Source organism: Staurois parvus, unplaced genomic scaffold (assembly GCF_062004578.1).
Source record: "Staurois parvus isolate SC_StPar_1 unplaced genomic scaffold, SC_StPar_1.0 ptg000092l, whole genome shotgun sequence".
NCBI lineage: Eukaryota > Metazoa > Chordata > Amphibia > Anura > Ranidae > Staurois > Staurois parvus.
This window is the reverse complement of record NW_028317888.1, coordinates 2647818-2674417: the sequence shown is the minus strand read 5'-3', so window position 1 is coordinate 2674417 and position 26600 is coordinate 2647818. Positions and strand designations below refer to the sequence as shown.

The following is a 26600-nucleotide window of genomic DNA, read 5'->3' as shown; positions in this document are numbered from 1 at the left end:
TACACCTCAGGTGACCTCTTTAGCCTATCTGATCATTTCCCAATGCGTATATCCTTGTCCCTGAAAAGGTCTTCTACATTTACATTGTGGAAACTCTCTTCACTGACTTAATGCATAAACAATTACAAGGCTTTCTACTTGGATACAGACATTCAACATCTCCTATGATTGTTTGGGATGCTTTGAAAGCATATATTAGAGGCATGTGTATCAAAGACATTTCCAGAATGAAGACTAACTCCAGACAGTGGGAGGTTGAGGCCGGCCAAGAGAGGGGGTGCTTGTGGCACAACAGTTTCTGCGCACTGTCCAACTTCAGCATGCTGAAAATAAACATTTTTTCTTCTGAAGCCTTGAGGAGGGGGAAAAGACGGGTCATATTCTCGCAATCATTGCAAAAGCTCAGTAACCATCTTCTCATATCTCTTCTTCAAAACTGTCCTCGACTCAATTGGTCACAGATACCCCCTCCATCTTACAAGGCTTTAGATCTTTTCATGAAACGCTCTACTCTCCCAAAGTGTCTTCTGATGACTCTACCATGCGGGAGTTTTTAACACTTCCTCAACTTACTATTCATCAAAGGCAAAAGCTTAAAGCACCACTCACTCCTGAAGACTTGCAGATGGCTGGAGCTTCATACTCCAATTCCAAGGCTCCTGGTGGAGATGGGCTGCCCATGGAAATTTACAAATAATTGGGGGAATACTTCTACCTGAACTACTTAAAATACTCCAGGTGGCATTGGAACAGAACTCCCTCCCCATGTATGAGGCAATAATAGTCGTACTTTTGAAGCCGGGGAGGGACCCAACCTTAGCAGAATCCTACCGGCCCATATCGCTATTGACCTCAGACCTCATAATTATTACTGAAGTACTGGTGACCAGACTGACTAGGGTTATCTCTACACTTATTCACCCGGATCAGTCGGGTTTCATTCAGATCTACAGCAATCAATAGTCATAGGCTTTATCTTAACCTTCAAATCCCTTCTGATAATATGGGTGATGGCGATTTTGTCTCCGGACGCTCCTAAGGTGTTTGGCTGTGTAGAATGGAGATACCGTTGGCAAGTCCTTGTGAAATGTAACCCTGGGGGACACTTTCATTTTGTGGATTCAATGATTCTATCGTGCCCCGTCGGCCCGCATTCGGGTTAACAATGCCCTGTCCATCTCATTCACACTAGGCAGAGGGACACGGCAGGGCTGTCCTCTCTACCCGCTGTTATTCGCTATAGTGATAGAACCTCTGGTGGCTGCCATTGGAGAGGGTCCGGGTAAATGGTTTTTGTAGAGGAGAGCAGATGGAGAAAGTATTTTTCTATGGTGATGACACCCTTCTGTTTTTGGGTGATACATTTGCCTCATTGACACACCTAATGACATTAATCAGTGAATTTGGCTCCTTCTCCGGCTTCTCAATAAATTGGGATAAGTCCACCCTTCTCCCACTGGACACCCTTACACATCCCATACCACCTGAAGCTGCGCAGATTGAAATAGTGGCCTCCTTTATATATCTGGGTATTATCATTCACCCCACTCTATCGAAATATACAGATCTAAACTGACTTCCATTAATTAAAACATTTCAACAGAAAACAACTAGCTGGACTAAACTCCCTCGATCCGTGGTAGGGAGGTGTAACTTCATCAGAATGATCTGGGCCCCTCAATGACTTTATATTCTGCACAACGTCCCTGTTTGGATTCCGATACGGATCTTTAGAAGATTTGATATGGTGTTTGGCTCCTTAATCTGGTGGATGCCACGCCTTGGATTGAACTAGAAACTCTACAGGAGGCTAAAGATATGGGAGGCCCTGAGGTTCCCAATCCTTCTCTTTATTATATTGTGGCCCAGTTACAACACTTTCCAGCCTGGCGGGACAATCCACACCCAGACCCGGTCAGTTCACTTCTTCTAGGGATTGTGTCCACAGATCATTTAGTGGAATGCCTGGAAGCAGGTGAGTTCAAAGCCCTAGCACAGTTCCCCACTCTAGCACTGATTGACAGAATTTGGAGCAAGGCCAAATATTATTTCCAATCTCAAGGTTTTACCACATTCACACGTATCCTTAATAACCAGAACTACCCAGAGCTTCCTAACCCCTTCCATACCGAGCACTTTACCCCCTTCCTGCCCAGGCCAATTTTCAGGTTTCAGCGCTCTCACACTTTGAATGACAATTGCACGGTCATTCAACATTGTACCCAAACTAAAATTTTATAATTTTCTTCACACAACTAGAACTTTCTTTTGGTGGTTTTTATTTTTTGCTAAATTAACAAAAAAAGACTGAAAATTAAAAAAAAACACGTTTTTCTTTGTTTCTGTTATAAAAGTTTGCAAATAAATAATTGTTCTTTATACATTTAGGCCGAGATGTATTCTGCTACATGTCTTTGGTGAAAATAACCCAAATTATTATTTATGATTTAGTCTGTAGGGAAGTTATAGAGTTCACAAGCTATGTGATATATCAGAATATTGATCAATCCTGAAGTACTGACAGCCAATCTATTTTCTTGAGGTCCAAGAATGTCAGAACAGTACAGATATCCCCCAAATATCAGAACAGTACAGATATCCCCCAAATGTCACGAAAGTACAGATATCCCCCAAATGTCAGGACGGTACAGATATCCCCCAAATGTCAGGACAGTACAGACATCCCCCACATGTCAGGACGGTACAGATATCCCCCCAAAATGTCAGGACAGTACAGATATCCCCCAAATGTCAGGACAGTACAAATTTCCCCCAAATGTCAGGACAGTACAGATATCCCCCAAATGTCGGGACGGTACAGATATCCCCCAATGTCAGGACGGTACAGATATCCCCCCAAAATGTCAGGACAGTACAGATATCCCCAAATGTCAGGACGGTACAGATATCCCCCAAATGTCAGGACAGTACAGATATCCCCCAAATGTCAGGACAGTACAGATATCCCCCAAATGTCAGGACAGTATAGATATCCCCCAAATGTCAGGACGGTACAGGTATCCCCCAAATGTCAGGACGGTACAGGTATCCCCCAAATGTCAGGACAGTACATATATACCACAAATGTCAGGACGGTACAGATATCCCCCCAAAATGTCAGAACAGTACAGATATCCCCCAAATGTCAGGACGGTACAGGTATCCCCCAAATGTCAGGACGGTACAGGTATCCCCCAAATGTCAGGACAGTACATATATACCACAAATGTCAGGACGGTACAGATATCCCCCAAATGTCAGAACGGTACAGATATCCCCCAAATGTCAGGACAGTAGAGATATCCCCCAAATGTCAGGACAGTACAGATATCCCCCAAATGTCAGAACAGTACAGATATCCCCCAAATGTCAGAACAGTACAGATATCCCCCAAATGTCAGGACAGTACAGATATCCCCCAAATGTCAGGACGGTACAGATATCCCCCAAATTACCTCTTTTTGCAAAGTAGACAGTGTGACATATTTCATAAGAGGCATGGCGAGTTTTTTGAAGTTGTAACTTTTTTGTCATAATTTTTTGGAAATTGAAGAAATTAAAAAAAAAATATTTTCACTATTTTTTTATATACTGTCACCAGTGCAGTACAAGAATGTCAGAACAGTACAGATATCCCCCAAATATCAGAACAGTACAGATATCCCCCAAATGTCACGAAAGTACAGATATCCCCCAAATGTCAGGACGGTACAGATATCCCCCAAATGTCAGGACAGTACAGACATCCCCCACATGTCAGGACGGTACAGATATCCCCCCAAAATGTCAGGACAGTACAGATATCCCCCAAATGTCAGGACAGTACAAATATCCCCCAAATGTCAGGACAGTACAGATATCCCCCAAATGTCGGGACGGTACAGATATCCCCCAATGTCAGGATGGTACAGATATCCCCCCAAAATGTCAGGACAGTACAGATATCCCCAAATGTCAGGACGGTACAGATATCCCCCAAATGTCAGGACAGTACAGATATCCCCCAAATGTCAGGACAGTACAGATATCCCCCAAATGTCAGGACAGTACAGATATCCCCCAAATGTCAGGACGGTACAGGTATCCCCCAAATGTCAGGACGGTACAGGTATCCCCCAAATGTCAGGACAGTACATATATACCACAAATGTCAGGACGGTACAGATATCCCCCCAAAATGTCAGAACAGTACAGATATCCCCCAAATGTCAGGACGGTACAGGTATCCCCCAAATGTCAGGACGGTACAGGTATCCCCCAAATGTCAGGACAGTACATATATACCACAAATGTCAGGACGGTACAGATATCCCCCAAATGTCAGAACGGTACAGATATCCCCCAAATGTCAGGACAGTAGAGATATCCCCCAAATGTCAGGACAGTACAGATATCCCCCAAATGTCAGAACAGTACAGATATCCCCCAAATGTCAGAACAGTACAGATATCCCCCAAATGTCAGAACAGTACAGATATCCCCCAAATGTCAGGACAGTACAGATATCCCCCAAATGTCAGGACGGTACAGATATCCCCCAAATGTCAGGACAGTACAGATATCCCCCAAATGTCAGGACAGTACAGATATCCCCCAAATGTCAGAACAGTACAGATATCCCCCAAATGTCAGGACGGTACAGATATCCCCCAAATGTCAGGACAGTACAGATATCCCCCAAATGTCAGGACGGTACAGATATCCCCCAAATTACCTCTTTTTGCAAAGTAGACAGTGTGACATATTTCATAAGAGGCATGGCGAGTTTTTTGAAGTTGTAACTTTTTTGTCATAATTTTTTGGAAATTGAAGAAATTAAAAAAAAATTATTTTCACTATTTTTTTATATACTGTCACCAGTGCAGTACAGAATTATCATATAACTGTCATGGCGGTGATCAGGGACACTGACTGGTGACAGCACAAAAAAAAAAAAATTCATAATTTTTTTTTATTTTTGCCATATGGCGTAAACCCGGAGGGACGAGCTTTTCGCCCGGCTGCCATCTGGCTATAGGCCGGGTGGCAACATGTTAAACTGGAAGGGATGATCTCAGTGGAAAGAGTGTCTTGAGTGGGGAAGGGGTGACAACACTAGGGGAGAGAGTGTCCTCAGAAGGGGAGGGGGAAGGGTGTCCCTAGTGCAGGAAAGGAGAGGGAGGGGTGTCTTCAGAGGAGGAAAAGAGGGGAATGGAGTATATTCAGTGGAGAGGGTGTCTTTAGTGGGGGAGGGGTGTCAACACCAGTGCAGGAAAGGAGGGGGAGGAGTGTCTTCAGAGGAGGAAAGGAGAGGAATGGAGTATCCTCAGTGGAGAGGGTGTCTTTAGTGGGGGAGGGGTTTCCTCTGTGGGGGGGAGAAGGGGGTGTTCTTAGTGGAGGAGGGGAAGGGTTTTTTTTGGGTAAATGACACCAGATCAAAGTCCTCCTGAGAAGTTCCTAAAAAGACAACTGTCTTGTCTATGTAAAAAGATAACTTTAGCTGAACATTAGAAAGCACAGCTTATTATATGGGGGGCTAGGAGGTAAACTGACCCCGGCTTTGTTTGTGGACAGGGTGGAGTCCAATGGTCTGTTTGTGGACAGGGAGGAGTCCAGTGGTCTGTTTGTGGACAGGGAGGAGTCCAGTGGTCTGTTTACACAAGTCCTAAACAAGAGCTCCATTGTTCTCCAGTTTCCTTTCTCCAGAAGGAAGAACCTGGTCTGGCTGTACAGATCACAGAGGTGGAGTCTACACTGCAGTCTGCATTGTCAGCCGAGCAGCTGAAGGAGTCCAACATCTAAATGTCTACTAATCAGGCGTACTCTTGGAGCACCACCTACACAAGACTCACCTCGTCCATCTAGACTGCTCACTAGAGCTTCTTCTACAGCCTCTGACCCATCACTTCCCTCCTCTGCTGGAGGCACTTTATTAGGATCTATAGAGGGACAACACCGACCTCATATTGTCCATCAGAATCAAGGAAACAGCAGAGATCCGGCCACAGGGGAGGTAGGAAACATCAACGCTGCAACAAGGGATCTCCCACTCATCCAACCATCCCAACAGATGATTCATCATCAACAGAAATAGACGGAATTGTCGCCTTCTCCTCAGCTGGACTGACATCGGGTAAGATGGACCTTCTGGGGAAAGGTTTGGGCTTTAGCCCTAAAGGTATCATGAAGAAGTTTTTGTTGGCACAGGACTTGTATAGATGTTTCAGGAATATTAGATAGAAGGGACATTATTCTTGGAGAGGTGATATTGAGGGATCATCTGTAGTCACACCACTGAGTAGGTCTGTCTGAGGTTGACAGACAAAATGGAAGTTTCCACCACCCACTACATATGCAGCAGCAGAAATGTTCCTTCATTTGGATGATAAAGATGGTGACGTATGACAGTCTATAATCAGGAACTCTGGGGTCATATCCTAATAATGGGACCATTGAGGAGAAAGGTGCATTGCCATCATTAGCAGCAAGGTGAGATATAACATTGAAGCCAGCTGATAAGGGGGGATGGGTGGTCATTCTGGACACGGCCTATGATGACAATGAGACACTGGAGAGTGCAAAATCTGGTGCAGCTCTGCATGGGAACCAATCAGCTTCCAGGTTTATGGTCAAAGCTTCATTGAACAAGCTGAAGTCAGAACCTGATTGGCCCCCATGCACAGCTGCCCCAGATTTTGCACACTCCAGTTTTAGTAAATCAGCCCCATTGTGTCCATCTGAGATAGTTTGTGCCAGATCCCGGGTTGTGGGTTCCATTCAGTACAATGTCTTTGGGTTCTCTTGCTAGTTGACTGCCCCCTTGTTAGTTGAGGTGTTTGTAGTCATAGAGGTGTTGGGTCATGATGGAATGATGTTGTGTCAGGTGAATGGTAGGCTCTGACCTGGTTTTATCTGCCAGCTCTGTGTTGATTCGCTGAGTTTTCTATTGTTTGTTATGTCCATCCTTGGAATTAGGGAGGACAGTATGATGTTGGAGTGAGGACATTTTTGTTGTGCGGTCTCTGTTAGTTGTAATAGTTTATTCTCAGAGGCTTCCTTTTGTCCCTGGAGGATGTTTGGGTCGGTGTGTATGATGATACGTTTGGGTCGGTGTGTATGATGATACGTTTGGGTCGGTGTGTATGATGATATGTTTGGGTCGGTGTGTATGATGATATGTTTGGGTCGGTGTGTATGATGATATGTTTGGGTCGGTGTGTATGATGATATGTTTGGGCTTGGTGAAATACGGATCATTGATGACTCCTATCGCTTGTTCAGTTGTTGGACTTGAATTTTGTTGTCTCTTGTTCCTGGGAAGAGCCGTTTGGTGTTTAGATATTTCCCATTGGAGTCTATTAATAACAAAAAGAATCCAGAGTTTGTTGGCTGTTCTTGTGGTTTGATGATTGTTTGTTTGTAGGGATGGGCTTCATGTTCGAGTTGAACCTAAGTTTGATTTGAACATGGGCCGTTCGTGTGTTCGGCAAACACAAACGGTACGGGTGTTCAGTGGGCTGTTTGCCCACCATGCCCCACAATGCACTGTGCCCTGACAGTGCATTGTGATTGGACAAAGCAATGCACCTAATCACAAGTCAGGTGTAATACTTTGACCAATCACAGTGCGTGGTGATGTCACAAGGGGGCGGGGTATATGAAAACTGTTGTCAGGGGCGCAGCTGTCAGACAGCCAGGAGCCAGTGTCGCAAGCGGAGCTTTTTTTCCCCTTTTTTGGGTAGCGGTGGTGGTGGCATCATGATTGATGTTGGAGCTACTTTGGGGGACATTTTTTAAATGTTTATTTTTAATAAAGGACTTTTCAAAGACTTTGTCCTATCACTTTTTACAATTTTTTTTGTGAATGGGTAGCAGTACCATATACCGCCTACTCATTCACATAGGTGGAGGGGGCCGGGATCTTGGGGTCCCCTTGTTAAAGGGGGCTTCCAGATTCCAATAAGCCCCCCAGGCTGCAGACCCCCACAACCACAGGCTACAGTTGTGGGAAAGAGGCCTTTGTCCCCATCAATATGTGGACAAGGAGGTTTGGGGGCTCCCGGCCCAAAGCACCCCCCCATGTTGAGGGCATGTGGCCTGGTATGGTTCAGGAGGGGGGCACTTGCCCCCCCTTTCCTGACCTGCCCAGCTGCTTTCTTGGATAAGGGTCTGATATGAATTTTGTGGGGACAATGGCATGGAGGGTTCCTCTCAAAATCCATACCAGACCCGAAGGGCTTGGTGTGGATGAGAGGGGGGACAACAAGATGTTTTTATTAATTGTTGGGCAATGCTGACAATTCTTTTGACATTCAGCTGTCAGTGGGGAACCCCACTGACACCAGGAACATGAATGAATGTCTCACTACTAAAATACACCGTGATTTCATCATATAACTCATGCCGGATTTTAGTAACTGAGAGGTATCTTCATACTCAGATGCGGTAAGACATCTCTCAGTCCTTCGTGTTCGACATTTACTGTAGAACATTCTGTAGGTTCGGATGTTTGACCGCGACCTGAACAGGGGGGTGTTCGGCCATCACTATTTGTGGTCTCAGGATTAGTAGAGTTGTCTTGGCTATTGCTGGTCTTTGTCTTGTTACATTTCGGAAGCTGATTGGTCTCACCGGTCTGTTGTTCCTTGATGGGTACTTTGTATAAAACATCCCCTTTGATTCTCTTTCCTGATTGTTGAGCTCCATTTGTATCTTTGGTGTCATTATCTCTTCCCTCAGTTGAGGGTTTTCTAGTTGCAATTGTTACATTTTAGATCGAATGTCTAGGATAGATTTGTGGGGGTATTAGTGTTTTTAGCTCTTCTCTCAGCTGCTCATTTACATTTTTCTCACCTGAGGGTGTGAGGTTCTTGACATCTGATGTAATGGGGGGGGGGGGGGGGGTGAGGTGCTCTGGACATCTACTCTTACAATTACAACTGGCCTTTGAGGACAACCATGAAGCTGACACAGCCCACGATGATATATATGATATATTTAATAATAATCATTAAAAATTAAAAAGAACTTTAGCCCTTTATATAGAATTCTGATTTTTATTTTTTTGTCTGTACAGGTGGATTGATGAACCATGTTTTCGATCATGCTGGTCTTCGTGAATACAAACCAAACATCTGGGTGTCTTAATTGACTGAAAGTTTTTATTGCAGTTCACTGGAGGATTCACACAGGACACAAATCATATCCGTGTTCTAAATGTCATAAGTGCTTTGGGTCCTCTTCAACACTGATCCAACCTCAGAGGACAACATGAGAAAAGTCATTTCAGTGTTCTGGAAGTGACAATTGCTTTACAGTAAAGTCCAACCCAAGTATACATAAGAGGAGTCATTTCAAGCTATTTCTTGTTTGGAACGTAACAAAGATTTTACAATGGAGGCAAAACATATCACACACCAGAGGATTCACACTGGAGAGAAGCCATATCAGTGTTCTGAATGTGATAAAGCTTTTACATGGAAATCACAGCTTATCACACACCAGAGGATTCACACTGGAGAGAAGTCATATCAATGTTCTGCATGTGACAAAGCTTTTACACAGAAGTCACATCTTATAGCACACCAGGGGGTTCACACTGGAGAGAAGCAATATCAGTGTTCTGAATGTAACAAAGCTTTTATATGGAAGTCACGCCTTATCAGACATCAGAGGATCCACACTGGAGAGAAGCCACATCAGTGTTCTGAATGTAACAAAGCTTTTACACAGAAGTCAGATCTCATAGCACACCAGAGGATCCACACTGGAGAGATGCTATATCAATGTTCTAAATGTGATCAAACTTTTAAACGGAGGGATTACCTTGTCTTACATGAGAGGGTTCATACTGGAGAGAAGCCATATCAATGTTCAGAATGTGACAAAGCTTTCACACACAAGTCAAGTCTTAAAGCACACCAGAGGGCTCACACTGGAGAGAAGCCATATCAGTGTTCAGAATGTGACAATGCTTTTACACAGAAGTCACATCTTATCAGACACCAGAGGATTCACACTGGAGAGAAGTCATATCAGTGCTCTGAATGTCACAAAGGTTTTATGCAGAAGTCAAATGTTATCAGACACCAGAGGATTCACACTGGAGAAAAACCATACCAGTGTTCTGAATGTGACAAATGTTTTACAACCAAGGCAGAGCTTATCATACACAAGAGGGTCCACACTGGAGAGAAGCCATATCAATGTTCAGAATGTGAGACAGCTTTTACACGGATGTCACATCTTATCATGCACCAGAGGATCCACACTGGAGAGAAGCCATATCAATGTTCAGAATGTGAGAAAGATTTTACATGGAAGTCACATCTTATCACACACCAAAGGATCCACACCGGAGAGAAGCCATATCAGTGTTCTGTATGTGACAAAGCTTTTACACGGATGGCACATCTTATCACACACCAGAGGATCCACACTCGAGAGAAGCCATATCAATGTTCAGAATGTGACAAAGCTTTTACAGGTAATGCCGGGCTTATCTGTCACCAGAGGATTCACAAGCTTGAGCTGCATAAATGAAAATCCAGAAGATTGGACAATATTAAAGAAGTTGAAGCTGTCTCATTAGGTTCACAGCCCCAATGTCTTCCCACAAATGACGGAAGACATAAAAAGACAAAATGCTGCTTAGAAAAAAAAATCTGTGAACAATCAGGAATTTAATGTTCGGATGCATTGGGTTTAGTGCTTATGTCCATCAGGAACACTCCTAGAAGGCCTGTGAATATTTTACCTTTGGACATTTTTTTCAGATAAGCAGCAATGACTGAACTGTTTTCCTCATCTTTATCCTTTTTTATGGAGCATTGACTGAACATGTAATTCATTTTCATCATTCACTAACTGAGCTATGTTCCCATGCGTTTTCTTCATTGACAGAATCTGACCAACCAATACATGACCAACAATGCCTCAGTACCAGAGTCTAGGATGGGGTCCAATGGCTTCTTGCCAAGCCTCTGAAACCTCATTAGGAGAGTCCATTCCATGTTCTTTTGAGAATTGATACATCATAAGCTAGGCTTGAGGGTTCCAGCTAAGCCCACCGTGTCCACACTTCCTATTACATGTTCCACCTCCTCTCCCATGATCAATGCCTCCTTTCCATGTTCTATATCCTCGCATGGATGACATCTTTCCAGGCAGGTCTGTAGCTGAGATACCAGCCAGATAGAGGTCTCTGTTTGGTTAGAGAGTAACTTCTTAAGCTGCTGTAGGCCATCCAACATGGAGTTAATGCTGTTTTAGGGGACATATTCAACAGTACCACCTAATCCCAGCTGGCCACTTGTGTTTCATCTGGTTTTCTCAAAAGGGATTCTATCAGGTGAAGATTGGATGTCTTTGTTATCTTTTTTTTTTTCTGTCCAGCTATTGCTCCTCTCCATAAACTATTCACACGGTACAACTGCAAGAGATCTGAACTTACAAAGTGCTAAGTGTGCGGTCATATTCCTACCACTTCTTCTGGGAGACTGAAATTCCTCTTATTGGGGTTCACCTTAATGACTCTGAATGGACGAGTTAAGACATCGGCGCCACAGTGTAACAATGGGCAAAATCAATAATTACATAAATGGTGCAATCTGTCATTAGCATAAACGTTTTTGTTTTTCCGAGTCTCCCCTTGTAACTTTTTTATTACCTGTTGACCCTCCCAGTTTTTTTCTGCTTCCTGTAAAAGGCCAAGCTATTTGACAAAATGAAAGTTGGATGGTTGGGAAACACCATATAACACTGCTGGGGGTGCTTACAACTGTCAACTTCCATTCATATGGTGGGTTGAACCTTATAGAGAACCTGTTGCTGTAACTGCTGTAGAAGAGTTAGCTGAAGTTGGACTTTACTTGTTGTGTGTCTTACTTATAATCTATCTAAGACTTCCCTGTACAGGGTGACAACGCTGCTGTGTAATGTTCCTGCAGAATGATCAGGGTTGTCACCCTGTTACAGAAGGTGGGAAATAACAGATCTACAGACAGGACCAACAACTGATACAACTATGTTGCAGAGGGAACTCTGGGAATGCTAATGACAGATTGCATTACACATTCAGTTAGCAGACTTCCTGCTGTTGGTCTTCTGTTTGAATTGTGTTCTGATATTTACTGTCCTGCTGTAAAAGGTGTAAATGATTGCCCACGTGTTTCCTGTATAGCAGGGACTACAAACTCATATCAGGAATATTAGGATGGGTACTTACCCAAGGGGGTCACCTTTTTGGATTTGGAAGAAACATTTCACATGGTTTCTTTCCATTAATTACACCAACAAAGGGAGTCTCACTTCACTAACAATAGGAGAGCCAATCACAGGCCAGTAACATTTCATGGTTTCTCAATGTAATTGCAGAATGTTTAATCCCCATTGGTCCAATGGATTCCTAGTCCTTCCAGATAACATTTGCTTCTTTTGTGGAAGGAGTACCCTAAAAATGGCTTCCCTTCAATTCCACCCATAGCTGTACTTGAGGTTATGTTGCCCCCCCCCCCCCCCCCATATCTGTAAGGGAAAGCCTCAATCTCTCCCAATACTCCCCTGGCCTTCCAGTGAGAAGAAACATTTTCTCTGGATTGGAGATGCTTTATGCAGTGAGCCCTTCATAGACGGGATGGGGAATCTAAGATATGTAAGATGAACCGGTGTACTGGAGTCACGGATCAGGTAACCAATGACACCATTGATGTTATAGCAGAGCTGACAGCAGAAGTGGCTCCACCACCTAAGGTGGTGTCACAGAACTGCATGGCAGCTGACTATCTCTTGGCAGACCAAGGTGGAGTCTACAAATGGTGTCAGATAGAGAGTGTTGTACATTTATATTAGATCATGAGGATCTCAGAAGGGGATATCTGCACAAGGTAAAGGAGTTCCAACAGGAACCTGGGTGGGAGGAGGTGGGATCCAATGTTTTGGATGGGTTTAGTTGGAACCTGGTTGAGTAATATGGTGGGTTTGCTTCTTAAGCCATTAGTTGCTACCATAGTTTTGATTTTGAAATATTATATATTGCTGTATTTTCTTTTACTGCCAGAGATTATTTTGCTTTTTTAAGTTATATTCACATTTTAGGCCATATGATTAGTTAAAACCCCAAACATTTCTTTTATTTTCTGAAATCAGAGACTCTGGAGAATATAATAGTGGTAGTTGCCATTTTTCATGTCACAGAATATTAGCACAGCTGTTTATCAAATACATATTTTCTGTAAAATAGATAATGTTAGTGCACAAAGAACACAATATATGACCCAATTTGGTGAAATTATAAAATATGGGGTTGGCATCAAGTATATAGATACCAAACATGTCAAACTTTATAAACTGTGTGTACTTGTGAAATGGTGACAAACTTCAGTTTGACGCTTTAAGAGCCTTTATAGGTTATAAGTTCAGATAGTTACCCGTGAACGATGGCCTCAGAATTATTGTTCTCACTCTCGCTTGTGCAATGATATGTAAAATGTGTCGTGTGATTTGTTTTATGGGTTTTTATTTTTATAATGTTACTTAAATTTTTTTCATCTCTTTTTACACTTAACATGGCTTCTGTCATATAGGGGGTTGATAGCCCCCCTGTGGTACATATTTCTGGTCACAGGTCCTCTTTAAAGAGACATCAGAACATTATTAGACCCCTAATGTTACCTCTGTACCCTAAGAAAGATGTTCAAGCACAGATCATGCCTAATCAGCTCCTTCTCAAACCATAGTGACTGAAGAATGACAGCGCTGAACCCAGAAATGACATAATCTCCCACCTCCCACATTCATTCACTGAAGGGGAGATCAGAGATCAGATGTTTGCTGATCTCCTTCTGCCCTCACCACTGACACCCACCATGTCTGTCTTGGGCTTGCAGGAGGGACAGCTGAGCCCGGTATACATGGTGGGGGGAGGACCTTCAGTGCGGCTGAATCACTTCCACCAGAAAGCTGACAGTTGGCCTAACAAATGTAGACAACCCCCGGGTGCTGTAGCTATAAGGCCGTGCTGCTGCTGATGGAAACCTTACATTGGCCGGAGTGAAAGGGTTCCACTAATGTACATCTGACAAATCCGTATCTGAGGAGACCATAGAAGCAGCATTAGAAAGAAATGTGAGCATGGCTTCAGTCAGGCGATGGTCCTGGTGGTCCTGGTCTTGTTCTCCTTCAGGTCCTCTCACCTTGTAGATGGTGACATGGACTTGTTGTGTGGGAATGAGCAGGAGGGGCTTGGGGTTCTCTTGTACCCAATCAGCTTGTTATGGATAAAACATGAAAGTGTCTTCTGGGAATTTACAGGGATTTGGATGTTTGGAGGGTCACATAAGTGGGCGGGGCTGGTATTAATGAGGGGTGTGTCATATGTTAATCAGTTTCTTAGCATAGATGATATAAATGGTATAAATAGATCCTTGAAATGTAAACAATTTATCTCTTTTCTTCTGTTGTTAAAGTGTCACATATATATGATTAATAAAGTTGAATTATAATTTCATCGCACAATACCGTGGTCTGAGTTCTTCTACAACACATCCCCCCAAACATGTCCTCTTCCAGTTATAGGGGTCTGGTGGAATGGGACACCAGCTGATGGTATCTCTTAGGCCCCTTGTACATGGGGGGTCCGGCCCCTGTGGGTGCAATGCTGGCATTATAATACACCTGGTAGGCACAGGTACAGTGTCCAGCCCCGCTGCCTGCAGCCTGTCAAAGTATACACTACAGCTGGACGGGGCTCAATGCTGCACCACGTTTACCTCGTGTTTAGGGGGCTCCGTGTTCAGGGAGAAATGACCGCCATCCTGATCAGACAAAGCATAAAGAAGATGTAGGCAGGTGCAGTCTGCTTCTTCTACTGTAGGGGGCCCCCAACCAGGGTGACATCCCAGCCTGGAGAGGAAGTCGGGGGACACTTGGTTTCTCTGTGGTTTCCCGGTTCCTGGAGACTGTGTGGAATGAAGGGGTCCATGGAGTCCTGGAGACATTTTTAATTCTTTTGTTTACATGTTTTAAAAATAATTTCTACCTTAAAATTACTTAAATCCCCCAAATATTATATATATTTCTTCACAACAGCAGACACACTAGAGGATAAATTGTTAGTAGTTCTGATGTTTTATGATTTTTGATTATTTTACACAATATTAGTGCAATGATTTATGAAAGGTACAATTTCAGTTAAAAATACAGTAAAGTTAATTTCTGGGACATAAATGTAATTTATTATCTAAGGTTTCAGTAAAATATAAAAGATACATTTCCCCGCACTGAATATAATGGGATCCCACATAACAGTCGCTGTTCATATTCAGAATTCCTTTCTTACAATGGGATCTTGTGTCCGGATAAAATCTTTTATAGATCCCTTGTGACATTGTGTTCTCATTGTAAAATCCTAGATTTGTAAATCTGTCGCTGATATTTATAATGGTTTTGTCCAGAAAAAGAATGGAGTGATGTGGAGAGATGGAAACATATGTATAGATGAAAGATTGGTCTGTTGACTCCCCAGAGCTCCTTCCCATGAGAGATGTTTGTTCCCCCCCCCCAGAGCTGAACAATGGTATGTTCCTGAATGGCCAGGCTGCTGGTTTGTTGAATCCAGAGTCTACATACAAGATGCCTCCACAGTGTACATTGATGGGGCTGGGAAGGCTGGTACATGTTGTTCATTTGCTCCGGGTGCAGGAGATAGGACAGAATCCCATTGTTGCCGGGTGTCCTCGCTTTCCTCAATTCTGTACTCACTTCATTTACAAAAGCAAACTATGTGAGTGGAGAAGGTGATTGTATCCGGCTGGAGCTCAGACCTGACAGGGACTCGGGATTTTGGGCCTCTTACGTCTAAGACATATATAGTCTGAGTTGGAGAGAAGATAAAATATCATTTCTTCTCAGAGACATTCTGAGGGGTTTTCCACAATTTGTAATTGCTGACAATTCTTTTGTGGACATTCAGCTGTCAGTGGGGAAACCTGCCGACAGATGAGGAGTCATCGGTTAGGGGTGTGACCGCCTGATTTCCAGCCAATCATTAACAACCAGATATATTTCACACAGAATTCAGATCAGTCCATCAATTGTCAGCAGATGAGAATTCTAGAGAATTCAGAGAAAGCCCCACCCTCATTCCTTCTCCACCAATCAAGGATCTCACTCCAGCTACCCAGTCACCGTGGGCATGATTTCCTTGACATCCATCATTGGTGTCAGTGAGATAAAATAAGCTCCATCGTTGATGTCAGTGAGATAAAATAAGCTCCATCGTTGATGTCAGTGAGATAAAATAAGCTCCATTGTTGGTGTCAGTGAGATAAAATAATCCCCATTGTTGGTGTCAGTGAGATAAAATAATCCCCATTGTTGGTGTCAGTGAGATAAAATAAGCCCCATTGTTGGTGTCAGTGAGATATAATAAGCCCCATTGTTGGAGTCAGTGAGATAAAATAAGCCCCATTGTTGGTGTCAGTGAGAATAAAGTGTACCCCCAGCCCAGCATTGGTGGTCAGTGGTGGTACTTACCTGATCCCACCCTCCCACTACCTCTCTGCTGATGTCACAATTATACTTTCACTGTAGGAAAGGAGATGGTGGCTCCTGCAGTCGGGTATAATTGCAGTGTCTGGTAATGGAACCCAGAGAGTGTTCCGGAGTCATCACCTCACTGCCACGCTGAAGAGTCCTGGAATCTGCCAGACATGGACATGATCATTCAAGTACACTTGGAAACAATAAGGTTCAAACTATGAGACATTTCTTGGAGCTGCAGTTCCTCTGAGCTCCACCAGGTGGTGAGTGCCCTTCTACCCAGACAGGAAGTGATGTCAGATACAGACAGGAAGTGATGTCAGGTACAGACGGGAGGTGATGTCAGTTACAGACAAGAAGTGATGTCAGGTACAGACAGGAAGTGATGTCAGGTACAGACAGGAAGCTCTGGGTGAGGTAAGTCAGGAGGAAGTAGAGAGGAGACATTGCTGTGTCTCCCAGTAGACAGAAGGTGTCAGTAATGAGGCTCCACCTGATGCTGGCTGCTGGGAAGGTATATAATCCCCCCGTAGTTTTCATCAGTTCCTCAGTGTTCTGCCTGTGAGCCGCTTCCCTGCTGGATCCTGTGTCCTGTATCTTGTATGTGTAGCAGGAGATATTAATCCTGTCTCATGGCTGTGATCTGCTGACTGGCCTCTCCTGTGTAACCTGACACTTGCCCTGACACAGACAAAGCAGTGAGGGATTTCAGCCCCCCCTTCTCCTCTCAGACTGTAAGAGAGTGAGAGAGCCAATAATAAGAGCCATTAAAGGAGCCAATGACAAGGACTCTGTCAAACAGGAAGTGCAGGTGCAAAGCATTGTGGACGATGGAGTCTTGAACAGAAACGGCCTTATAGGCTGATATGGAGATAGAATTAAAAAAGAACTACGAAAGCCATCATGCTTAGGGAGAGCAGAGTGGAGGGATCCATCTTGGGGGTTTCTCCTGAGGAGGGGGAGATTGCATGTGGCAGGAGAGAGATTGGACCTGGGAAAGAAGTGCTTATGGGCAGTGCACTGCATGCTTGGTGATCTGGATCAGACAAAGGAACATCCAACCTGAGAGATGTGGTCTACAGTACAGTGCCTACACCGACAGTGTGAAGGGCTCATGGTGAGGTGACCACAGGAGCCGGTCATTTCCAGGACCATGGTTTGGGCCTTAGTCACAGGATCTGGTGAGAGGGATTTCTCCCACTGTCAGATGACAGGAACACGGCACACATACTGCCACAGGATTACAATTATACTTTAAGTGTTTAAGGAGTTTAAGTGCACCAATGAAAGTGTCTCGCTGAAGACCCCAACATTCATCCAGTTACCAAGAGACTGAAGTTACTGGTGCCATACGGGCACGCGCATGCGTATTCAGGCCTCTATATTGCATGGTGTGGGAGGGAATAGCTCTACCTTGGAAAGTAGCTATGAAGCATCAGTTGGGCGCAGTGTTTGCCTATTGGGCTTGTGGTGTCGGGGGTTAGAAGGGAGAAGTCTGACACCACAGAGAGTCATCCTTCTGCTCTCCTCCTGCTTGGACATCATAGAGCTGAGTTTATGTAAAGGGGTTTAGACCCATTTTGAGGTCCCATGTAAGTGTTTCCTCTGCTCTTGGGGTTATTCACGGTTGGAATCCCCTGAAAGCAGCCTGAGTGTAAAAGTGAGTTATATTGCTTCCGGTCTCAGGATTTGCTGTTCTCTTGATTCTCCAAACATATACCTGTTGTTCATGTTTATTACTTCCCATAGAGGTCTTACAGTAAAGCTGATCTCTGTGTTTATTATACCGTGTGTGCTTTTCATTGGTCCTTGTACTTCACTATTGTCAGGGGTGTCAGTTGGGGCTGAGACAGTTCTTGGGGTTGAGAGGCAGAGTGGCGGAGTGAACAAACTTAAGCAGCCCCTACGGGGGGATCACTACATATACTTTCCTTGATTCTGGTTTCCTGCATCCTGTTCCCCCATCTCTGCTCCCCTGATTCTGCCCGGTGTATGTCAGCTTCCCTCCATTTGTACACAGTGTATTATAGTTGGGTTGGTTATTTGCTGTCACTTTTGCTTTGTTTATGGTCTGTGGGTGTCGGAGGGTGTCGTGTCGATTAGTAAACAAGACTTAAAGTGATTGTAAAGGCAACATTTTTTTTCTTTTAAAACAAACATGTCATACTTACTACTGTGTGTGATGGTTTGCACAGAGCAGCCTGGATCCTCCTCTTCTCGGGTCCCCCAAAGGCGCTCTGGCCCCTCCTTCCTGATGATTGTCCCCACAGTAAGCAGCTTGTTATGGGGCATCCAAGCAGGCTCAGGAGCAAGCCGCTGCTCTGTGTGTCCACAAAGTCCCCTCTCCCTTATTGGCTCACTGGCCATGATTGACAGCAGCAGGAGCCAATGGCCCCTGCTCCTGTCTCAGCCAATGAGGAGGGAGAGACCCCAGACTGCAGAGGATCTTGAGCACATTGCTGGATCAGGATGGGGCTCAGGTGAGTATTGGGGGGGGGCTGCTGCACAGAGAAGGGTATTTACCTTCATATATAGAATGCATGGAGGTAACAAACCTTCTGACTAGAGATGAGCGAAGTATTCAAAAATTCGATTCGACTGATTCGGCGAATTCGTGGAAAAAATTTGATTTGAGTCGAATATATTCGCTGTGAATTTAACTTAAAAAAGGGTGTTTCTAGGCTTCAGAGAGACTTAATATTAGTGCAGAACACTGTACCTTTAATTTAAATGCCCTGGGAGTCTGCTGGGGAAGAGAAATAATACTGTCAGTCAGTATGACATGCAGATGAGTGCCGTCGATCTTAGAATCACCGCACACTTCACTCATTTGGCCAGTCACGGGGCCAAAACCAGTGTTTGGAGCCACAGTGTGGCGGTGGAGGCAGCAGCAATGGGAGGCCATACAGCACCCTATGACAAAATGGAAACCAGCAGGAGTGTGAGGAGACCTGAAAGTGGCACATGGCAGAGTGTGGCGATGGAGACAGCAGCAATGGGAGGCGGTACAGGGACCCATGACACACTGTGGACCTAGCAGCAGCGTGACGAGGCGGTACGGGGGCCCATGGCAGATTTGGGGCCTGGCAGCACCTATGGGAGGCCTGTAATCTGCCAGCAACCTATGACAAAATGGAAACCAGCAGGAGTGTGAGGAGACCTGAAAGTGGCACATGGCAGAGTGTGGCGATGGAAACAGCAGCAATGGGAGGCCGTACAGGGACCCATGACACACTGTGGACCCAGCAGCAGCGTGACGAGGCGGTATGGGGGCCCATGGCAGATTTGGGGCCTGGCAGCACCTATGGGAGGCCTGTAATCTGCCAGCAACCTATGACAAAATGGAAACCAGCAGGAGTGTGAGGAGACCTGAAAGTGGCACATGGCAGAGTGGGAGCAATGGGAGGCGGTACAGGGACCCATGACACACTGTGGACCCAGCAGCAGCGTGACGAGGCGGTATGGGGGCCCATGGCAGATTTGGGGCCTGGCAGCACCTATGGGAGGCCTGTAATCTGCCAGCAACCTATGACAAAATGGAAACCAGCAGGAGTGTGAGGAGACCTGAAAGTGGCACATGGCAGAGTGGGAGCAATGGGAGGCGGTACAGGGACCCATGACACACTGTGGACCCAGCAGCAGCGTGACGAGGCGGTCCGGGGGCCCATGGCAGATTTGGGGCCTGGCAGCACCTATGGGAGGCCTGTAATCTGCCAGCAACCTATGACAAAATGGAAACCAGCAGGAGTGTGAGGAGACCTGAAAGTGGCACATGGCAGAGTGGGAGCAATGGGAGGCCGTACAGGGACCCATGACACACTGTGGACCCAGCAGCAGCGTGACGAGGCGGTCCGGGGGCCCATGGCAGATTTGGGGCCTGGCAGCACCTATGGGAGGCCTGTAATCTGCCAGCAACCTATGACAAAATGGAAACCAGCAGGAGTGTGAGGAGACCTGAAAGTGGCACATGGCAGAGTGGGAGCAATGGGAGGCGGTACAGGGACCCATGACACACTGTGGACCCAGCAGCAGCGTGACGAGGCGGTACGGGGGCCCATGGCAGATTTGGGGCCTGGCAGCACCTATGGGAGGCCTGTAATCTGCCAGCAACCTATGACAAAATGGAAACCAGCAGGAGTGTGAGGAGACCTGAAAGTGGCACATGGCAGAGTGTGGCGATGGAAACAGCAGCAATGGGAGGCCGTACAGGGACCCATGACACACTGTGGACCTAGCAGCAGCGTGACGAGGCGGTACGGGGGCCCATGGCAGATTTGGGGCCTGGCAGCACCTATGGGAGGCCTGTAATCTGCCAGCAACCTATGACAAAATGGAAACCAGCAGGAGTGTGAGGAGACCTGAAAGTGGCACATGGCAGAGTGTGGCGATGGAAACAGCAGCAATGGGAGGCCGTACAGGGACCCATGACACACTGTGGACCCAGCAGCAGCGTGACGAGGCGGTACGGGGGCCCATGGCAGATTTGGGGCCTGGCAGCACCTATGGGAGGCCTGTAATCTGCCAGCAACCTATGACAAAATGGAAACCAGCAGGAGTGTGAGGAGACCTGAAAGTGGCACATGGCAGAGTGTGGCGATGGAAACAGCAGCAATGGGAGGCGGTACAGGGACCCATGAGACACTGTGGACCTGGCAGCAGCGTGAGGAGGCGGTACAGGGGCCCATGGCACATTAGGGGCCTGGCCGCAGCAATGTGAGGCACGTAATCTGCCAGCATCCTATGACAAAATGAAACACACCAGCAGTGTGAGGAGACCTGAAAGTGGCACATGGCATGACACACTGTGGACCTTGCAGCAGCATGAGGAGGCTGTACAGGGGCCCATGGCAGATTAGGGGCCTGGCCGCAGCAATGTGAGGCCCGTAATCTGCCAGCATCCTATGACAAAATGGAACCCAGCAGCAGTGTGAGGAGACCTGATAGTGGCACATGGCAGAGTGTGGCGTTGGAGACAGCAGCAATGGGAGGCGGTACAGGGACCCATGACACACTGTGGACCTGGCAGCAGCGTGAGGAGGCGGTACAGGGGCCCATGGCAGATTAGGGGCCTGGCCGCAGCAATGTGAGGCACGTAATCTGCCAGCATCCTATGACAAAATGAAACACACCAGCAGTGTGAGGAGACCTGAAAGTGGCACATGGCATGACACACTGTGGACCTTGCAGCAGCGTGAGGAGGCGGTACAGGGGCCCATGGCAGATTAGGGGCCTGGCAGCAGCTATGGGAGGCCCGTAATCTGCCAGCACCCTATGACAAAATGAAACACACCAGCAGTGTGAGGAGACCTGAAAGTGGCACATGGCATGACACACTGTGGACCTTGCAGCAGCGTGAGGAGGCGGTACAGGGGCCCATGGCAGATTAGGGGCCTGGCCGCAGCAATGTGAGGCCCGTAATCTGCCAGCATCCTATGACAAAATGGAACCCAGCAGCAGTGTGAGGAGACCTGAAAGTGGCACATGGCATGACACACTGTGGACCTGGCAGCAGCATGAGGAGGCGGTACGGGGGCCCATGGCAGATTTGGGGCCTGGCAGCACCTATGGGAGGCCTGTAATCTGCCAGCAACCTATGACAAAATGGAAACCAGCAGGAGTGTGAGGAGACCTGAAAGTGGCACATGGCAGAGTGTGGCGATGGAAACAGCAGCAATGGGAGGCCGTACAGGGACCCATGACACACTGTGGACCTAGCAGCAGCGTGACGAGGCGGTACGGGGGCCCATGGCAGATTTGGGGCCTGGCAGCACCTATGGGAGGCCTGTAATCTGCCAGCAACCTATGACAAAATGGAAACCAGCAGGAGTGTGAGGAGACCTGAAAGTGGCACATGGCAGAGTGTGGCGATGGAAACAGCAGCAATGGGAGGCCGTACAGGGACCCATGACACACTGTGGACCCAGCAGCAGCGTGACGAGGCGGTACGGGGGCCCATGGCAGATTTGGGGCCTGGCAGCACCTATGGGAGGCCTGTAATCTGCCAGCAACCTATGACAAAATGGAAACCAGCAGGAGTGTGAGGAGACCTGAAAGTGGCACATGGCAGAGTGTGGCGATGGAAACAGCAGCAATGGGAGGCGGTACAGGGACCCATGAGACACTGTGGACCTGGCAGCAGCGTGAGGAGGCGGTACAGGGGCCCATGGCACATTAGGGGCCTGGCCGCAGCAATGTGAGGCACGTAATCTGCCAGCATCCTATGACAAAATGAAACACACCAGCAGTGTGAGGAGACCTGAAAGTGGCACATGGCATGACACACTGTGGACCTTGCAGCAGCGTGAGGAGGCTGTACAGGGGCCCATGGCAGATTAGGGGCCTGGCCGCAGCAATGTGAGGCCCGTAATCTGCCAGCATCCTATGACAAAATGGAACCCAGCAGCAGTGTGAGGAGACCTGATAGTGGCACATGGCAGAGTGTGGCGTTGGAGACAGCAGCAATGGGAGGCGGTACAGGGACCCATGACACACTGTGGACCTGGCAGCAGCGTGAGGAGGCGGTACAGGGGCCCATGGCAGATTAGGGGCCTGGCCGCAGCAATGTGAGGCACGTAATCTGCCAGCATCCTATGACAAAATGAAACACACCAGCAGTGTGAGGAGACCTGAAAGTGGCCCATGGCATGACACACTGTGGACCTTGCAGCAGCGTGAGGAGGCGGTACAGGGGCCCATGGCAGATTAGGGGCCTGGCAGCAGCTATGGGAGGCCCGTAATCTGCCAGCACCCTATGACAAAATGAAACACACCAGCAGTGTGAGGAGACCTGAAAGTGGCACATGGCATGACACACTGTGGACCTTGCAGCAGCGTGAGGAGGCGGTACAGGGGCCCATGGCAGATTAGGGGCCTGGCCGCAGCAATGTGAGGCCCGTAATCTGCCAGCATCCTATGACAAAATGGAACCCAGCAGCAGTGTGAGGAGACCTGAAAGTGGCACATGGCATGACACACTGTGGACCTGGCAGCAGCATGAGGAGGCGGTACGGGGGCCCATGGCAGATTAGGGGCCTGGCAGCAGCAATGGGAGGCGGTACAGGGACCCATGAGACACTGTGGACCTTGCAGCAGCGTGAGGAGGCGGTACAGGGGCCCATGGCAGATTAGGGGCCTGGCAGCAGCTATGGGAGGCCCGTAATCTGCCAGCACCCTATGACAAAATGGAACCCAGCAGCAGTGTGCGGAGACCTGAAAGTGGCACATGTTTGGGGCATGATTCATGGCGGATTTAGTCAGTTGTGTCAGGAACTGGTGGTTTGAAATCCAGACTAATCCACGCCTGATTCATTTTCACAAACGTGAGTCTCTCCACAGTTTGGGTGGACAGTCGTGTCCTCCGCGGAGTTACAATACCTCCTGCCGCACTAAACACGCGCTCCGATGCCACGCTACTGGCCGGGCATGACAGCCTTTCAAGGGCAAATTCAGCTAGTTGGGGCCAAAGGTCAAGTTTCGTTGCCCAGTAGTCAAGGGGATTGTCTACCTCGGTTGGCAGGGTGCTGTCCAAGTAGGCCCAAGCCTGTTGTTTGAGCTCCTGCTCCAGGTCCACCTGATGCTGCTGCTGCTGCTGCGGCTGATTAGTAGTTTCCTCACTGCGCTGGTGAAGAAAGCTACTCATCATCGACTGCAGACTGAGGCAGCCGCTGCTGGTGGAGCTGCCACTGCTCCTACCACCCCACCCCTCCCCTGCTGCCATGGCAGCGGAACGCGAGCGCACAGGGCCCACAGTGTCTGAGGATGGACGTTGGCGCAGAAAGGCAGAGACCAACTGACTACATAGGTGGTTTTTATAGTACGTAATTTTGGCCTCCCTCTCAGCAGGTGTGAAAAAGGCCACCATTTTGGAACGGTAGCGAGGGTCCAACAAGGTGGACAGCCAAAAGTCATCCCTCTGTCTGATGGTTATTATTCGGCTGTCGCTACGCAAGCAAACGAGCATGCTATGGGCCATTTGCGCCAAGGAATGCGAGGGACTCCCTGCCTCCATCTCCACAGCATACTGCCACGGTGCGTCTGGGTCCTCTGTCTCCTCCTCCTCCTCTACCAGATGCTCCTGCTCCTCCACTCCTGTCCGCTGAGTGGAAAAACCACCCATTTCACTCAATAATTCCTGAGCACAAATGTCCTCCTCTACCTCCTCCTCTTCTTCCTGTCCTGCCCCCACAGGGGTCATGTGGCGTTGAGATCTGTGCGCCACGTCTACCGCACCCTGACCAGCCATTGTTAACAGCATTTGTTCCAGGACGTGCAACAGAGGAATGACGTCGTTCATCCCATAGTCCTGCCGACTCACGAATAGCGTGGCCTCCTCAAAGGGCCTGAGCAAGCGGCAGGTGTCACGCATGAGCTGCCAATGGCTGACATCGAAGTTACACAGGGGAGTACCTTTATCCGCTTGTAACATCAGGAAATCGGTGATGGCCTTTCGCTGCTCGTAAAGGCGGTCTAACATGTGTAGGGTTGAATTCCACCTTGTTGCAACGTCGCAGATCAGGCGATGCTGTGGAATTCCGTTCTGCCGCTGCAGCTCAAGGAGGGTGTGCTTTGCGGTGTAGGAATGGCTGAAATGCATGCAAAGTTTACGTGACATTTTAAGGATGTCTTGCAGTGGGATGGTGGATTTTAGGAACCGCTTGACAACCAGATTGAACACGTGAGCCATGCATGGCGCATGGCACAACCTTCCTTGACGCAGAGCAGACACCATGTTCTTTCCGTTGTCGGTCAACATGGTTCCGATTTTCAGTTTGCGCGGAGACAGCCATCTGTCGATTTCTCTGTTCATTACACTCAGAAGTTCCTCCCCTGTGTGACTACGTTCGCCAAGGCATACCAGGTGCAGCACAGCGTGACACCGTTGCGCCCTGCACATGTGATATGCCGGTCGGGTAATGGGACTTGGCACGGGGGTGGCGGCTGAGGACACGGCGGAAGAAGAGGTGGTAGAGGCGGACATGTTTGCTGGACCAAGGACATGCAAACGTGGAGGCAAAAGCGTCGTGACCTGTCCAAGTTGCTGGTGCGGCTGTGCCGGCACCACGTTCACCCAGTGTGCCGTAAATGACATGTACTGTCCCTGACCGTAGTTACAGCTCCACACGTCGGCGCTGCCGTGCACTTTGGCAGAGACCGACATGCTCAAAGACTGGCCCACCATCTCTTCTACATGTGAATGCAGGGCTGGCACTGCCTTTTTGGCGAAGAAATGCCGGCTTGGCACTCTCCACCGCGGCGCGGCACAAGCCATCATTTCTCGGAAAGGTGCTGAGTCCACCACTTGGAAAGGGAGGGACTGCAGCACCAGCAACTTGGACAGGAGGACGTTCAGCTTTTGCACCGTCGGGTGCGTGCTCGCAAACTGTTGTCTCTTGGAAACGGATTCCAAGAAAGACTGCTGACGGAATCCGTGAAGAGGAGTAGCAGGAGAAGGAGCATCTGAACGAGCGGAAGATGCCAACGAGCGACAACTCCCCTCAGCAGAGGTGTTGGAGCCTTGACTGGCTGATAGAGGGCGATTGACGTCGGGTGACGGAGCAAGTAACGGAGCGGGTGATGGAGCGGGGGCTGGGTCAGGCAGAACCGCCGTATCTTTATCACGGTTTTCCCAGGCCACCAAATGGCGACGCTGCATATGCTGACGCAACGCTGTAGTCCCAACATGGGCCCCCTGGCCACGCTTGACTTTCTGGCCACATAGTCGACATACGGCTACGTTTACTTCCTCGGGCGGCTTGACGAAAAATTGCCACACCGCCGAGTAGGAAACTTTGCCCCCGCTACTCCTCACTGGCTGACTGATACTTCCTCCGTGCGCACCGGCACCACTACTGGCCGTGGTGGTTGGCTGCAGTGGAGCTGGTGCTGTACTCCGTGGCCGTTTGGCTCCACTGACACTGCTGCGACCCTGCTGCCTCCTGGGCAACCCACCGACTGTTTCGCTCGCTGCCAAGCTGGCACCCTCTTCTCCTGATGATGCGGAAGAAATTGCCTGATGACGACGAGGCTGCCAAGTGTGATCAGCCTCATCATCATCAATTAGGGTCTCCGCCTCACTACTAGCC

The 26600-nt window shown here is 47.8% G+C and overlaps 2 protein-coding genes across 2 annotated transcripts in view; one reads left to right on the top strand and one right to left on the bottom strand.

Annotated features, from left to right (window-relative positions):
* The window catches only part of LOC149468122 (uncharacterized), a 162572-nt gene that overhangs the window by 39568 nt on the left and 96404 nt on the right, over window positions 1-26600 (bottom strand). The gene's annotated exons all lie outside the window — the stretch shown is intronic.
* LOC149468126 (uncharacterized) lies at window positions 9366-12815 on the top strand. The gene has a single exon (XM_089670615.1). It carries the CDS (start codon window positions 9373-9375, stop codon window positions 10519-10521), a length of 1149 nt encoding a protein of 382 aa, XP_089526741.1. The 5' UTR covers window positions 9366-9372; the 3' UTR covers window positions 10522-12815.